The sequence below is a fragment of the Elephantulus edwardii genome, unplaced genomic scaffold, assembly GCF_000299155.1.
Source record: "Elephantulus edwardii isolate Elephantulus edwardi_28Jun2011 unplaced genomic scaffold, EleEdw1.0 scaffold00166, whole genome shotgun sequence".
In the NCBI taxonomy this organism is placed as follows: Eukaryota; Metazoa; Chordata; class Mammalia; order Macroscelidea; family Macroscelididae; genus Elephantulus; species Elephantulus edwardii.
The window spans coordinates 4,744,603-4,760,412 of record NW_006399916.1 but is presented as its reverse complement, the minus strand read 5'-3'; the positions used below and the strand labels follow the sequence as shown (position 1 = coordinate 4,760,412).

The window sequence follows — 15,810 nt, the reverse complement described above, 5'->3', positions numbered from 1 at the left end:
TGTTTGTTTTCTTGGCAGTCCAGGGTACATTCAATACTCTTCTCCAGCACCACAGCTCAAAGGCATCAATTCTCCTTCTATCCTCCCTAGTCATTGTCCAACTCTCTGATGCATAACACGTGATTGCAAAGACCATGGCCTGTATCAGGCGCACCTTAGTCTCCAGAGAGACACCATTGCTCTTGAGTACTTTGGAGAGGTCCCTAACAGCAGACTTTCCCATCGCAATACGATTTTAATTTCCTGGCTGCTGGTGCCAAGAGTGTTGACCGTGGAGCCAAGCAAACTGTAGCTGTGAACAATCTCAGTCTCTTCACCATCCATCCTGATGCTACCAATTGGTCCAGTAACATAGAAAACTAAAAAATGGTGTACACCCAGAAAGAATCTGTTCCGGAGGTTTAACAGTGAAGAGAATCGAGGCAAAGGGGAGAACAACAAACCACTTAAATAATAACAACATTAAAAACAATGACTTTTAATGGTTTTGAGGATGGTAAAAAGACTCTAACATGCTATCACAGCGATAGCTACCCACTTTTGTGAACCATGCTAAAGACCACAGTTTTACGCCCCAAAAGTGACTGTGAATGATCTGACAGAATGGAAAGGCAGGATAAGAGGTAACACAGAGGTCACCCAGAGCCAGTTAGGTTTATGGCCTGCCTATCTGCTTTCTCTTCCTAGATTGTAACTCCCTGGGGATCGGAGTTTCGTCCTCAGTCCTTCCCAGTCACATCGGAATTCTGCCCTTGTAAGTTCTCAGCAGTGCTTGTTGAGTAAGTCCTGGACAGACAGATTCCCATCTGGCTATCTTCATGGACGTTCTGATGACCTCTGACTCCATTCAGATGCCCACGCCTGTGACAGACCAGCACACACAGGCCGATTGTGTCATTACGCAGGGGAGTGGTGCCAAGTTAGCTGATTAACGGCACAAGAATGCAGCCCAGGCACAGATAACAGAGATGGCCTGGAAGGCCACGACCAGGGCACTGAGCTCACTCTTTCGCGTCCACCCAAAGCTAGAAAGATTTTTAAAGAGGAGGAAGAATCCAGCAACTATGCCAGCTTTGCAAAACTGCTGTGGGGCATGTGTGTAATATCCAACTACAGCAAGACTGTTCTGTATCATCTAAACTCCTGCGGACACAAGATGCTCAGCAGCTCCAGGGCTTAGCAGGACACACAAAGAGCTAATGAGCTCGCTCTCCTCCAAGCAGCTCTCATTGTGGAGTTTGGAATCGGTCCCAGGGTGGGCGGGCCAAACCCCAGGCCTGAAACAAAGAACAAAGGCTTACCACCCCTGGGGCAGGGGGTCAGAAGGAAATAGAAAACACATTTAAAGGCATTTAAAACGTTAATATGGTAACTACATGAGTTTGTTTCTTTTATAAAAACGTTCTAAAACTCACCTTATCCACATGTGACCAAGAGAGAAAAAATATACACACACACTGTTTTTATTGGGTTGTTGTTGTTATGAACCAACCCACAGCTGACCCTCCTCCCTCCAGAGGGTTTTCAGAGGCAGTTTATGTCACAGGAGATTATCCATCCGTCTTCCATAGAGCAGCTGGTGGGTTTGAACCATGTATGTTTGGGTTACTAGGGCAATTCAATAATATCTTTTGAGGGTAGTAAATGAAAATGCTAACTGATTTAACTAGAACGATAGCTGAGGATCTGAGAAACAGAAGACATTTACACAGCTGAGCTTTATTTTGTTAAATGAGGCAAAGCAATAGAAGTTTCCCATTAAACTCACAAGAAAAATTACCTATGGGGAAATGACTTGTTGGCATCTAAGAGGACAAGTGGTCAGTATGGCAGGGTTATTTTGGTTATGTTGTGATTTGCTTCTAATTTTGTTATACCTTGTTTGTGGAAAGTGCAGAAAACTTGAAGCACTTATTGCAGACGATCAAAAACTATGGCCTTCCATATGGATTAAAACTCACCATCAGGAAAACAAAAAGCTTCACCTCTGAACCAATAAGGCAACATCATGATAGACGAAGAAAAGATTGGAGTTTGTTTCCTTCTGCTTGGACCCACAATTAACCCCCACGGGAGGAGCAGTTAAGAAATCAAAAGATATGTTGCTTTTGGAGAATCTATCGTCAAGGGCCTGTCCAAAGTGTTAAGGAGCAAGGCTGTCGGTTCAAAGATAAAAACGCTACTGATCCAAGCAGGAAATTTTCAGTTGTTTCTCAAGCATCTGAAAGTTGGAAAATGAATAAGGAAGACTGAGGAAGAACCAATGCTTTGAGTTCTGGTGTTGGGGAAGAGTATTGCATACTCATGGACCGCCAAAAGAATGAACAAGTCTGTCTTGGAGGAAGTGCAACCAGAGTGCTCCTTAGAGGCAAGGACAGTGGAGCTTCATCTCAGATACTTTGGTCATGCTAACAAGAGGGGTCTGTCCTTGGAAAAAGATATCGTGCTGGGTAAGGTGGAGGGTGAGAGGAAGAGAGCAAGACCTCCAACAGATGGACTGGCAAAGGGCCAGGAACAATGGGCTTGAGCACATCAGTGATGAGGGTGGCACAGGACAGGGCAAGGCTCAGATCTGCTGTTCACAGGGGCACTGACGCACAGTCGACTGGATGGCACTTAATAACAACAGCATACAGCTCCAGGCTCCCACAGGGGTGAGTCCTGGGGTGGTGCAAACAGATACTCAATAGTAAACAAAACGCTCAGGGAGACAGCAGAGAAAAGGCCGCAACCGACCGAAAAGTCAGCCAGAGACAACTCAGTGTGGACCAGTTTTGCTCTGTGACACACGGGCTTGTCTTGCATCAAAATCAACCCATCAGCAAGTGGCTTGAAGCATCTTTTTCCTCCCAGGTCCGAATTAACCAGAATGCCCAAGACTGGTCCAGACAGGCTTCTTCTAACACCTAAGAGTTCAGAGCAGATGGGCCTCACAGCCAGATATACTCCAGACTTGGTCCAGCACGAGGTTGGCATGTAGAAGTGCGTGGGGTCCCCCACGACCACACTGCGGTTTAACGATAGGCTTTCCCCACTGTCACCTCTGGTCTAGGCCAGCTCTCTGTGGTCTGGTGGGTTCAGCACTATCAAGACAGACCTGCATGAACTTTGAAAGTAAACCAGTACAAAAGAAAAAGATTTTTTCAAAAAAACCACCAAAACCAAATAGAACTGTGAACAACACTAACTGCAATCTGGAGCTCTCATTTGACTGTAATTTAAGCACTTGAGTCTTTGCCTCAGTGCACACAGGTGGCTCTGAAGATGGGTTCCAGGTGATCGTGACCTTAGGGATGGAGAAAGAGCAGAGAGACTCGGCCTTGGGAAAATGGACATTCCATGAAGGGCACCCATAAGGGAAGTACGAGAAGTCTGGGGAACAAGAGCTGAAACCCAGACACTCGGAAAACATCTTACACTCCAGACACTCTCAGAGGCAAGCCTTAAACTAAACCTCCATGCCCCTCTCAGGTGTCACAGAAGGCCACGGCTTACCTTCGGCAACGCACTGCCTGCCATTCCCTGTGTAGCCGGCGACGCAGCTGCAGCAGAAGCCAGTGGTGTAGTCTCTGCACTCGGCGTGGACCGAGCACTGGTGTCTGTTGTTGGCACAGGTCTGTCGGGAATCAGTGTTGTAGCTGAAAACTGAGGAGAACAAACGTTATACCTGTAAGGCCTCTCTCAGCCACAGGTGTGCCACACAGGAGTGCAGTTTACCTGTATCAGGCAGGTCAAGAGACTCCCCAGGGAAGACCACCACCCACCACGTATAGTGGCTAAATTGTAGTGTGGTTCTATTACTCAAACAACCCAGGCAAATGGATCTAAAAGAGAGTCTGAAGAATGACAAAGTGCTTTATTTAAAAATGTTCTGGTTTAATGTATCATTGGATCAATGTTAAATTACTATCATTCAATATCAACCATAAACTCAACTCATTGCGGTAGAGATGGAACCGACTCATAGCTGGCCCACTAGAACGTTTTCAGAAGCAGAAAATCACACAATGTTATTAATCTAATATAGTCTGAAGGATTAAAGGAATCTTAAAATACATTTGTAAAAAACATTGTTCCAATTTCACCTCAAGGGAGAACTCGGACATTCTTATACGCAAAAGCAGATCAGAGATTCCCATCTTCACACCTGGTCTAAACCAACTTGGATCCATAGAAAAAGAATTTTCTCCTGAACTTTCAAGGTCTGCCTTCCAGATCTGTTTTGTTAGAATTAGGAACTGGCTCATTAAGTTTACTAATCCAGAGCAAATGAATATGGGATGGAGCTCAAAAGCACAGGAGGTGGCAGATATTTAAAGGGGATAAAAACACAATTTATAATGAATGATATTTTAACCCCAGGTAGGGTCTACTCATTCTACATATTCAGGAGGGACTTCCCAGTGTGTATAAGGACCGAGTGTGGAGCTGAGCACACTTGAGCCCTCAGTGAGGACACTGATTAAGCTCCAGCTGCATACTGAGCTTCTCAGTGGGCCCTGGAGATCCAGGGGTGGGGGCGGGGTCACTCACTAATACAGGAATACCCTGCAGCCTACAGATGACTCTGTAAAGAAATGCAGCGGAATGCCTGCACTGAGGGACCGAAAGCATCTGTTTAGATGGACTGTGGGGTCCAAGTTTAGGCTTTAGCCAACAACAAGCTCTGCACAGTCTTACATCATTGGGGTGGAGATGATGAGATGGGATGGCTTCGGAATGAATTTCAAAGATGTCAAGACAGGGTGGAAACTGGATGAGACTCAAAACTTTGTGAGCAAACACAGCCAACACAGCTAGGGAAGATGGCTGTGGAACTGGCTCTCAGAGGCAGGTGGCCACATGACAACAGATGTTGGTGTCATCAAGGAAATCTGGGGTGCAGTGCACACAGAGGGGTCCCAAGACAGAGCTCATCCCCTCGTCTGACATGCAAAGGTAAAGTCTCCACGTGAGAACTTCCACACCCTCCTCTCTGAACTAAATAAACACACACCTCTCACCACCAGATCGGCCCAGGCTTCAAGACAGCCAGTCAGGAGAAAAATGTGTAGGACTTTTTATAAAAGCTAAATCAGAGCAGCTAAGAAGAAATGCTGTTGTTGATTGCCATCGGTGAATCACGACTAGCAGGGACCCTGTGAATAACAGGTCTGAACCCTGCCTTCTCCTGCACCGGCCTCACCGTCGCTGACGTGCTCCAGCTCTTTGTTAAAAGGAAGTAAATGATAAAACATAACGAATGGGAATGATTGCACGAAACACAATGTGAACGAAGAATAGCATGAAACTCAATGCATAGAAACTTGGTAAACAAACCAATATAAAACTTTTTAAAAAATGAATAAATACAAACGGTTCGAATCCACTAGATCCTTCGCTGGAGAAGGAGGGGCAATCTCCTCCTGTACCAGTCAGAGTTGATTTGACGGGACACACACACAAAATAATAACATAAAAAAGAAATTTTAAAAAATAAAAATGAGTAAATAATGTGGTGGACTCTACTTCTCTGAGGCCTCATAAACATTTCACAGTAGAGGCACTAATGTTGCAGAATGTTGGGGGAGGAAGGGAGGGTCTCTGGACAGGAGAGATCACCTGAGCTCCAGACAGGTGCAAGCCTCCCAACAGCCCTTAATACGATATAGAGAAAGCTCCTCTGTGTTTGGCTGTACCGGCTCAAAAAGTTCACCACCTGGGAAGACGGCTGCCATGTCTCTTGAGCCAGGAGTGATCCGCACAAGGCTGAGGTTCTCCTGACCAATCCACATGTCCCACATCTGTAAGCCCACCCTGTCCTGTCTTCCTGTGTATATAAATGCAGTGCTTATCCTAATAAAGTTGAGCTGGATTGACTCTCTGATCCTCTCCTGGAGTGGTGTTTCTCTGTTATGCTTACTCCCATTCGGTTGTCACTGTGCCGGTGGACTGACAGCGACACAGTAAAGATAATTAGACAGTGTCATTTAAATGTTTGGACCATCCCATTTATATGGATTACAAGGTAACCTCATGAGAAGAAAAAAAATATAATTAAAAAATTTCTTAAATGCTAAAGAAAAATGTGCTAAGATTCAAATTGTTTTCCTTCAAAATGTAACATAAATCTGACATACTATGCTGGACTAGAAGCAAACTACTAAAACTGTAAAACTAGGGGTTTTTTTCTGGTGGTTCTGTCCGTAGGGAGTTACTGCTAATCCAAAGGCCCCACCTCTGGTGGCTGGAATCTACCACTGGCTCTGAAGGGGAAAGATGGGCCTCAGAAACTGAGGGTCAGCTATGGGTTGGTGTCGACTCTACAGCAATGAACTTGAGTGTCTTATCTTCATTGGGCAACTTGGAAACTGTTATGACCTGGGAGGAAACATAATCAGCCATTGTCATTCCAAAGCCAAGAGGAAATAAATGTCACATTCCAGCTGCCTGAATCAGCAAAGGAACTTCTAAAATGTTTTGTCAGGTGGATGAATGGATTTCTTGTCATAGAAGGCACAAACAAGAAAATCTGACTTTCCAAAGAGCCCTGTAACATTTTCTTCTTTGAAACAGACAGACTGGAACCCAGAAAAGATATAGTCAACAGTCTCATAACTCCAGTATGGATCCCAAAAGATTGTCTGGATTCCTGGAAGCCATGAGGGCAATGTAGCAGTGTTCTACCACTGTCAAAATTCAAAGACATGTCCAGGTTCCTGTTCTCATAAATCACTGCGGCATTCCCTCCAATAGGACTCCTGGCTGAAAACCCAAGAGTCTAAATAAGAGCCAAACACAGCTTGCAAGGCCTTACCCACTTCTGTCTCCTCCACTTCATCCACATCCACCACCTGCGGGTACTGCTGGGGAAACGTCTCCAATGGCACCTGGAAGGACCTGGTCCTGGGCACAGGATGCTCAGGGGGGCTCTCTGTCACTGTGTGATGTGGGGGCAGCATGCTCGTCACCTGCTGTGGGTCAGTGTCCCTCCTTCCTGGAGTCTTGTAAGGGAAGGTTGTGGTGGCCACATCCTCCAGGCCCATTGTCACCCCCAGATCATAATCTTCATCCTCATCTTCATATTCAGTTCCATCATCCAGGCCAAGGTCCGCATCAGCAGGTACCACACCACTAGCCGTGGATGGACTCCCAATCTCAAACACCCAGATGCCCTGCTGCCCGGCATTGCTGCTCCTGGGGGGAAGGAGAGGCCTGTTCGAGGCACGCCCACCCAGAGGACACCCCTACCATCCGAAAAGCAGCAGGAAGCAAGGGCTGGACAGCAAGCACAGCAGATGTAGGTATGCACACCTTGTCTCTAACTTTATATTACAGGGACCATAGTAGAAATAATTTAAAATGAAGACAATACTTTAAAAATAAGATCTGTTCCTCTTAAAGATATATTCCGGGGAGGGGGGGAACGTATTGCATAAAAGAAAAACTAGATTTTATTGTTGTTTATCATTGAAACCAACACATAGCTGACCTCCAGGGAGCTTTCAGGGCCTGTAAATAGCATGGGAGGAGATAGCTCATCTTTCTCTAATGGAACAGCTAGGGGATTCGAACTGCCTGCCTTTGGATAGGCAAATGCAATCCGTTACCACTAAGGCACCAAGGTTCCCTAAAAACTAGATACAAAATGTGGAGCTGTAGGGAGATTTATAATAGGTCACATTCTACAACACCCTTAACATTATTTTTAAAACAAATTATCATCGTAGTAAGGGGAGAAATTATTGAAGAACAAAGAAAGCATACTTGGCCAAGTTTTCAATGGATTCTCTGTCATTTGCAAATATATTATAAGCACCATCACTCTTCCACAGGAACCCCACTAAACCTTGGCTGAACGCAACCATGGCAGGCACTTGGTTCTGGTCTTTCTTCGAGTACGTTGTGTAGAACTGCAGACCATCTTCTGGGTACAGGAAGATGGCATAGGAGCTGGACTCTGAGGAAGCTAGAACAGCCTGGAATGTGTTTCTCTGTGAAAACAAGTCAAAATTCAATTACTCAAGATCTTCTAACAGGCTGATCATCAGAAATAAGCTCGTTTATCAACAGTGTTGTGAAGAAATAGCCCTATGCACATATCAACCGAAAAGAGGTGCTCCTGTAGCAAGGACTACGTACTAAAGTCCTGGAGAGCTCTCCGGGAAGTCCTCTAAAGTTATTTGACTCCCGATGGAGGCCTACATCTCAGCCAGCGTAGGAGATTCGAATGCCTTCCTACTGGGTCCCTTGCCACTGGACATATTCAACCACACTCTCCATTCAGAAAGTGCTCACTGAGCCCAAGAATCACACGGGAGAAAGAAGTATGAGCTTTGGGAGAAAGCAGACCTGGATCTGAATCCCTGTTCTACTCTTTATTGATGGTATGACTTGAGGCGTGTAACCTAAACTCTCCAAGCACTGAGGTTTCGACCTGTAAAATGGAGATAAAGCCACCAACCTCATGGGAATGTCATCAAGATAACACAAGAAGGCCTGTGAAGGTCCAGACACGGAGAATACACTCTAGAAATGTTAGCACTTTTCCTAGGAGTCAGCATTGCCCTGAGTACTGAGGGGCCAAAGAAAAGAACACAGGTTCCTGCACTTGAGGATTTACTCTCTGGATGGGAAGGCTGGTCTGTGAACCAAAAGTGGCAAAAGCTGGGCCTGGATCGCCAGTAGGGATATGTACAGAGAGCTTGAGTGTCCCAGGAGGCAAAGTCTAAGACCAAAGAGGGTGGCAGTGGAGCCAAGGCCTCCCAGAAGGGTCAGCTCTAAGTGAACAAGCAAGAGCTCACCGTCATCAGGATGGTCAGGGAACTCACAGGGCTAGAGGACAGTGTGTCTTAGATCTGCAAATATCTGTGACAGCTGCTGCACAGGATGTGGGAAGTAACAGAAGATAAGGCTCAGAGACAGAGAGGCCTTGGGACCATTAAAGATGGGAGCTTATCATACAAGGAAAAGGGAAGCACGCAAAGCATTTTGAGATTTTGAGCAGTTTTTCAAGTACAGATCTCAGACAACAGCTGGCAGGCCCAGAAAAAACTCTCCCAAGTATGTTTTGTGAGATATAATTTGTCTTTATTTGGGAGAAAAATATGGCTACAATTGAGTATTGCTAGGAGAACCCTAAGCGGGCTTCTTTGCTTCAAGACTTCTCAGAGCATATCTCTAAGGAGATGGTTGGTCTTTCTCAGAAGGACAATCAACAGGTCATTCTGCAGTAAACACTTTGGGAACAGTCATATCAATGTACAGATTTTGGACTCTCCATGTTTCTCTCTTACTTGTACTTTTAAAAAGAAAGAATGGTGGAGAAAAATTCTTTTTCTTTAGAAAAAATGAGGTACATCCTACAGTCTCTTTAGGTCTGTGATGGCTTCTACATCCTTCAAGGGCAGTCTGACCTCTAGAGCCCCTTAGAGCTTTTCCTGGTCCACATGTTTGGACTTCTATAGCACTGTTTCTCCACTAGTCCTGGTGAAAATGATTCCTCTCTCCCTAACCAGAGCGTGGAGCCTCGTCATTATTTCTTCACGCACATCCTTAGTGACCACATTGCTATTTCAATCCATGTTAACTTCATCATCACCATTGTCATCATAATCTCTCTATTTAATTAGAAATGACCCTCCTCACCATTTGCCACCAAAAGTAAGGTCAACTCATTTCATTGCCATTGAGTCAGAAATGACTCATAGCTGGCTCTCCAGATGATTTTCAGCAGCTCTAAATTGCATAGGAGGAGATTAACCATCCCATGGAACAGCTAAAGGATCCAATCACGTGCCTTGGGGTTGGCAGCACAACTAGAGTTTCCTAAAAGTAAGGTTATACACATTCAAACACAAATATCCACTATGAAATACATTTCAACTCCTAGAGACCCCACAGCGCACAGAATTGCCCATAGGCTTCTCAAGGTCACATATCTTTCCAGAAGCTGACTACCTCTCATTCTCCCTTGGAGCAGCTCATGGGTTCAAACTGCTGACCACTTAGTTAGCAGTCAAATGCCTTACCCACAGTGCCACCTGAACTCCCCTTCAAACACAGCTAGGGGATGTCACTTATCAACTCTATTCTTGTCAGAGATCATGGATTTACAAAGACTTACAGACACATTTTGGAACTTTTGGACCTAGTGGATACTTGGGATTTCCTGCTTTTCCAATAGCACAGACGCATGGGAGGAGCGTGAAAAAGAGGACCAGAAAGGGCAAACCCAATGCGTTAGACCACCTGCCCTGGAACCTATAGGAGTACTCACCTTTCCTTCCAGTTCAGGGTTCCTGCTGGGCCCTTGGTAGGGGGCCACGGATTCCCAAGTGACAACCACCACACTGCTGGGCTGGAAAGGGACTTCAGGGAACCCTCTCTGGACACACACTGCTGCCAGCTGAATGACAGAAGGGGAGAAGTCCTCCCGATAGTAGATCGTCCCAAGGCCATCGCTGGTGTCTAAGTCGGCCAGGAATGGTGAGATGGCTCCAAAGGTTGGGGGGAAGAGTCCAGGGTGGGATTCCTTAGCGGGGGGCTCTGTCACAGCGATGAGGCCATTTGTGGTGATCTGTACAAAAACCAAGTGCAGTTGTCATCATGGACCTGTCAGAGTGGCCCAAGTACACCAGAATCCCACACAGTGCCAAACTGAACAACTCCGCATTCCCTTCTATGTGGTGAGGGAAAGAACACTGGGCAGGAAGCATGGCTGCCACTTTCCAGTCACAGGGCTGGAGGTTCAGCACAGACCTGACTACAGACACAGGTCACCCTCACAGCCTTCACTAACTGATTCCACTGACGGCGCTGTCCCTGCGTGTGCGCTTCCTGCTCTGCACTCTGCGTACAGACATGGGCAGGGCACACCACACTCCACCACCCCACTAACACAGCTACTGTCAGAAAACAACAAGTGTTGGCCAGAAGGTGAAGAGATTGGGACTCCACGCACTATTGGTAGGACTACAAAATGATGTCACCATGGAAAATAGTGTCACAGTTCCTAAAAAAGTTACCCTCTGAATCAGTAAGTCTGCACCTGGACTCACTCCCAAGAGATTTGAAAGCAGGGAAGCCCTAGATGTATCTGCACCAATGTTCACTTTGGCGTTCTTCACAGTACACAAAGGCAGAAAACAGTCTATCGGCCCACTTTGACTCCTAGCAACTCTATGAACAATAGAATAGACCAGAACCTTGCTCTCCCCTGTGCCATCCGCACCATGCCTGCCGCGATTGAGCCCGTTGTTACGGACACTGTGTCTGCTCATCTTGCTGAGGGTCTTCTCTTTATCTGACCCTCCACCTTGCCCAGAATCCTGTCTTTTCCCGAAGACTGACCCCTTCTGACATGTCCAAAGCATGGGAGACAGAGTTTTTCTGCGGATTATTATTCAGTTATAAAAAGAAATGAAGTTCTGATAGGTGCTATGGCACCGAAGAACCCTGAAAATGCTGAACGGCATAGTGACATGCAGAAGGACAAATGTTATATGAACCAACTTATAATCAAATACCCAGAATAAGCAGGAAACACAGAGACAAAAATGTATGGTTACTAGGAGCAAGAGTGGGAGGAAAATAATAGGAGTTTTTGCTAAATCACTAAGTGTCCAAAACTCTAAACCTTGCCAGAAGCAGACTGACTCATCTTTCTCCACTTCAGTGACTGGTGGGTTTGAACTTCCAACCTTTTTGTTAGCAGCTGAATGTTTAGTACCACTAGGGTTATGACCTTAAGCGGGTCATAAATTTCTACAAGGAGTGATGCAAAGCTTTTGGAAACAGATGATGGTGATAGCTGTACAACATGGTTAGGTCAAGCTGGATGGTCAAAAAGGCAACATTTTTGTTTTCTAAGAAGCCCACTGTCACTGAGCTGATTCCGATGCATGGCGATCTTCCACTGAGTTCCCAAGACAGTAACTCTCCACAGGAGGAGGCTGCCCATCACACTGCTGCTGGTGGATTTGAACTGCCTGCCTTTGGGTTAGCAGTGCAACTCCTTTTCCAGAAGGCCACCAGAACTCAGAAAGAAAGAGGTGGAGAGAGAGTCTCCTGGTCATCCCCTAAAGCCCACTACCCTTGGACATTTGGGAAGGAAGCCTCTGAGATGCAACAGGACCTTCGCCTGGTAGTGGCGGAAGCACCTGGACTCGAGGCCTCTCACACACCGGTCAGTGCACCACCCTCCCATCCACAGAAGAAATCTAATTCTAGTCTAATGGGGTTTTGGAAAGACTGTGGTGATTGTCACACAGGGTGGAAAAATTCTTTTTTATTATCTACTCTTCAAAATTCCTCATTTTGTACTTTGTGAGGCTGCATCACAAACAAGTTAGGAAAACAAAAGCCTAAAAAGTAATTCTCGATTGTCCGGGAGTTGGCTCAAAGGCTGTGCACTGACCAAATGCTTATATTCCCCCCTACCTGCTGTCTGCACCCTCATTCATCAGTCGCCTCAGATCTAAATACCTGAGGAAGAGGGTGCGTAGGTGAATAGAGAGGAACTGGAAACCCAGAAATACACCAAGAGCCTGGTGCCTACAAAGCTTTAGCATGATGGAGTTGAAGCATTCCGTATTTGTTTACCACCTGCGGGTCAGTTTGTTGGACTGTGTTGGTTTGCGTGTTGCTATAATGCTAGAAGCTATGGTATCAGTGTTTCAAATGCCAGCAGAGTCACAAGGGGGACAGGTGTCAACAGAGCTGCAGGACGAGGAATAAAGGCCTAGAGAGCTACTTCCAAAAATTGTTGTTGCCATCAAGTCTGACTCACAGCAACCCTGTGAACAACAGATCTGCACCCTGTCCTGGCCTGCCCCTCCTCACCGCCTCTGATAGAGTTGAGCCCATTGTCACAGTCACTGTGTCCACCCACCTTCCTCTCTTCCTCTGCCTCCTCCAGATAACATGCTCCATGCAGGTGGGATGAAGTTTCCCCATCACTGTCTCTAAAGAGCACTCTGGTTGAACTGCCTCCAGAATAGACCTGTTTGATCTTCTGGCAGTCCATGAGATTCTCTGCCCCTTCCTGCCACACCGAGCCATGGAAGGCACTCAGATTACATGGTGGTTGCAACAATGAACTTGAAGCACATGCGCAATCAAGAAGGAGACACTTGACCAGGTAGCACCACTGCTGTGCACTGGAGTCACCATAAGACAGAGTTGAATCAAGAGCACCTGATACCTGGCCAGGGAGAGACCGTGATCATGAAGGTGGTTTTCCCAGGGTGAGGCTTATCCATCACGCTCCAGATGTGCTGACCCCTGTGATTTCCCCAAAAGTGGGAAACGTGGCTGCATAATTTGTGGTCATGGGGGACTGTTTTTGTGCTTTCCCCTGTAAAAATATTTAAAAAAATAAAATAACGGGGAAGTGGGAAATCAAGACCTCTGGCAACTAAACATGGGTTTAAGGAAAGCTTCTCTTTTCATCAGGCTCCATGGCTCTCACAGATCCAGGCAGCATGTTTTCCATCAGCGTCTGCTGCCACGCTCATTCTCAGGACACAGCCGAGGAGGGAGTCGCGGAGGAATTCCACCAGCTGGCCTCTGGCTCTCTTCTCGTCCAGCAGTGCAGTCGTGCACACGCCTCCCAACTGGATTTCCGTGTGGGAGCGTGGGAAACAGCTCATTTTCTCACAGTGACCAGCTGCTGGTGGGAAGTCATCTCACAGAGCCCACTAACAGACAAATGAGCTCTCCAAAGCGGTTTCAAACGCAATTTAACTCGATCCTGCTGTCTGCTTCTCCCCCTCTCTAACTGAGCATATTAAGTAATCTCGCATAAATAATTTTTCCATTTTATTATGATTTGAGAGAAAATTTATAGACTTGCATTTAACTCACTATCTGTGCTTTTACGGCACAGATTCCAAGCCCACACTGTATCATCGCCCTTCCCAGCATTTCTCTGTGGTTCTTACTTCCATTCACGCCTCCATCCTCTCCCTTCTTGTCTTCTGAGTTTTATCCTTGACAATTGCAGCATCCTGATGTCATTTATGATTTAGAATTCAAGCACAGGAATTCATGTGCGCAAGGAGAACTTTAAGAAGTGAAGATGTTTAATTGTAACAGGAAACACAAGAAGGGTCTATCCAATGTTTACATAATCATAGTATTAGTATTAGAAAACTATTTCTCAGTCAATTTTAGTGCAACTTCAACTCAATCATCTGTGATAAAGAAACCTAAATGAAGTAAGCATAAATTTGACTCTTACTTTTAAACTTCTCCCCAGTAAACATATCTATAAATATGATAACAAATATTACTTTACATTTGGGTCTCATTTCACCAAGTCTTAAACTCTTGTTCCTTTTCTCTCTGTTGAGAGTACCATTGAGTAGTTTAAAGGTCAAAGGGCAGGGAGTAGAACAAAAAGGCCCAAAATACACTTAAAAGGCACAGGCTGGCAGGCAATCCAAAAGGGACCAGATGGGACCTTGAGGGGAGTTCTCAGAATCCCCATAAAGCTGCTATGAATCAACAGCCTCTCACCCACCGGCTTAAATCAGGAATCCTTGCTCTTTCTCACCTTTCATGTCCTATAAATGTCCTACCTCCAAAGTCAATCGGTGCTTCCTCCATTCCTACTACAACAGTCTAGTCCAGCCCACTATCATTAACCAGGCCCTCCTGCGGTGGATTTAGCACATCGCAGTCCTAAAGACATCTACCCTGCCCCACTACAACCACTGTACCTTGCAACCACCTCCATCCACATTTCTCACCTTCTCAGAGAGCCTTTTGCTGCCATCCACATGCTGCTTCCTTCTTCTTTGCCCACTCCCACCCAAGAGATTTGCACACCAGCTCCTCCACTGCCCCATCACAACGTATGATGATTTCTCTTCACTTGCTCTGCTAGTTACATTGTTGGGTGCCATCGAGCTGACTCCCACTCACAGCAACCCTATGATTAACAGGTTTGAACCTTGCCTGTCTTGGACCATTCTCACCTTCCCTGATATACTCGAGCCCGTTGTTACAGTCACTATGACGATTCATCTTGTGGAGGGTCATCTTCTCTTTCTCTGACCGTCCCTCCACCTTTCCCAGCTTGATGTCTTTTTCCAAGCACTGGCTCATCCTGACAATATGCACAAAGTGTGTGAAATGAAAGTTCACCATCCTTGCATCCGGTGAGCACCAGCAGCTACATTCCTTCTCTCTAACATGTCAGTTCATTGGGGTAGCAAAATGTGGTCACTATTGCTGCACCAGTGCTGCTATATGATCAGCCATGATCTGGTTTCATTAAAAAAATGAGCAGCAAAACTCAACGCAGGATCCCACCAGCAGCCCTAGGCTGGTGCAGGAACAATGTCCAAGTGAGCTCAATAGGTCAGGAGCATGAAGGACCTTGACGTGCTACTGGAGTTCTCCTCCATAGGCCACAGCACCAAGGACTAAAACAGAGCATGCCCTAAATCAGAATGCAACAACAGCCATGCCTCCACTTGCTTAAAGCAGAAAAGCTTAAACCAGAGTCCAGAGGGTGGTCAAGTCTCTACATCACCTATCAGGTCATAAGGAGCACAGGGAACAGCTGAGCTGTTTAAAGGACTCTATAGGCTTATAATCAGCAAAATCTAGAGTATAAGAAGTTCTGTAGGGGCCAGTACTTGAGGGGAAAAACCTCATACTGGGAAAAGTGGAGGATCAGCAAAAGAGAGGAAGACCCTCAAGAAGATGTAACAATAAGGTCACAAGGCAAGCATCAGTAGATTCAAAAACATAGAAATAATACAAACCATCTTGTCAGACCATGATGCCACAAAATTAGAAATTAATAATAGGATGATAAAG

General features: G+C 45.9%; 1 protein-coding gene across 1 annotated transcript in view; it reads right to left on the bottom strand.

Moving 5' to 3' along the window:
• NID1 (nidogen 1) overlaps positions 1–15,810 on the bottom strand; it is an 87,637-nt gene that overhangs the window by 47,026 nt on the left and 24,801 nt on the right. The window contains exons 2-5 of the mRNA XM_006895377.1: positions 10,259–10,558; positions 7,747–7,973; positions 6,797–7,176; positions 3,496–3,645 (exon numbers count right to left, since the gene is read on the bottom strand). Coding sequence (XP_006895439.1) covers positions 3,496–3,645; positions 6,797–7,176; positions 7,747–7,973; positions 10,259–10,558 — 1,057 coding nt within the window. The remainder of the gene's footprint in view (positions 1–3,495; positions 3,646–6,796; positions 7,177–7,746; positions 7,974–10,258; positions 10,559–15,810) is intronic.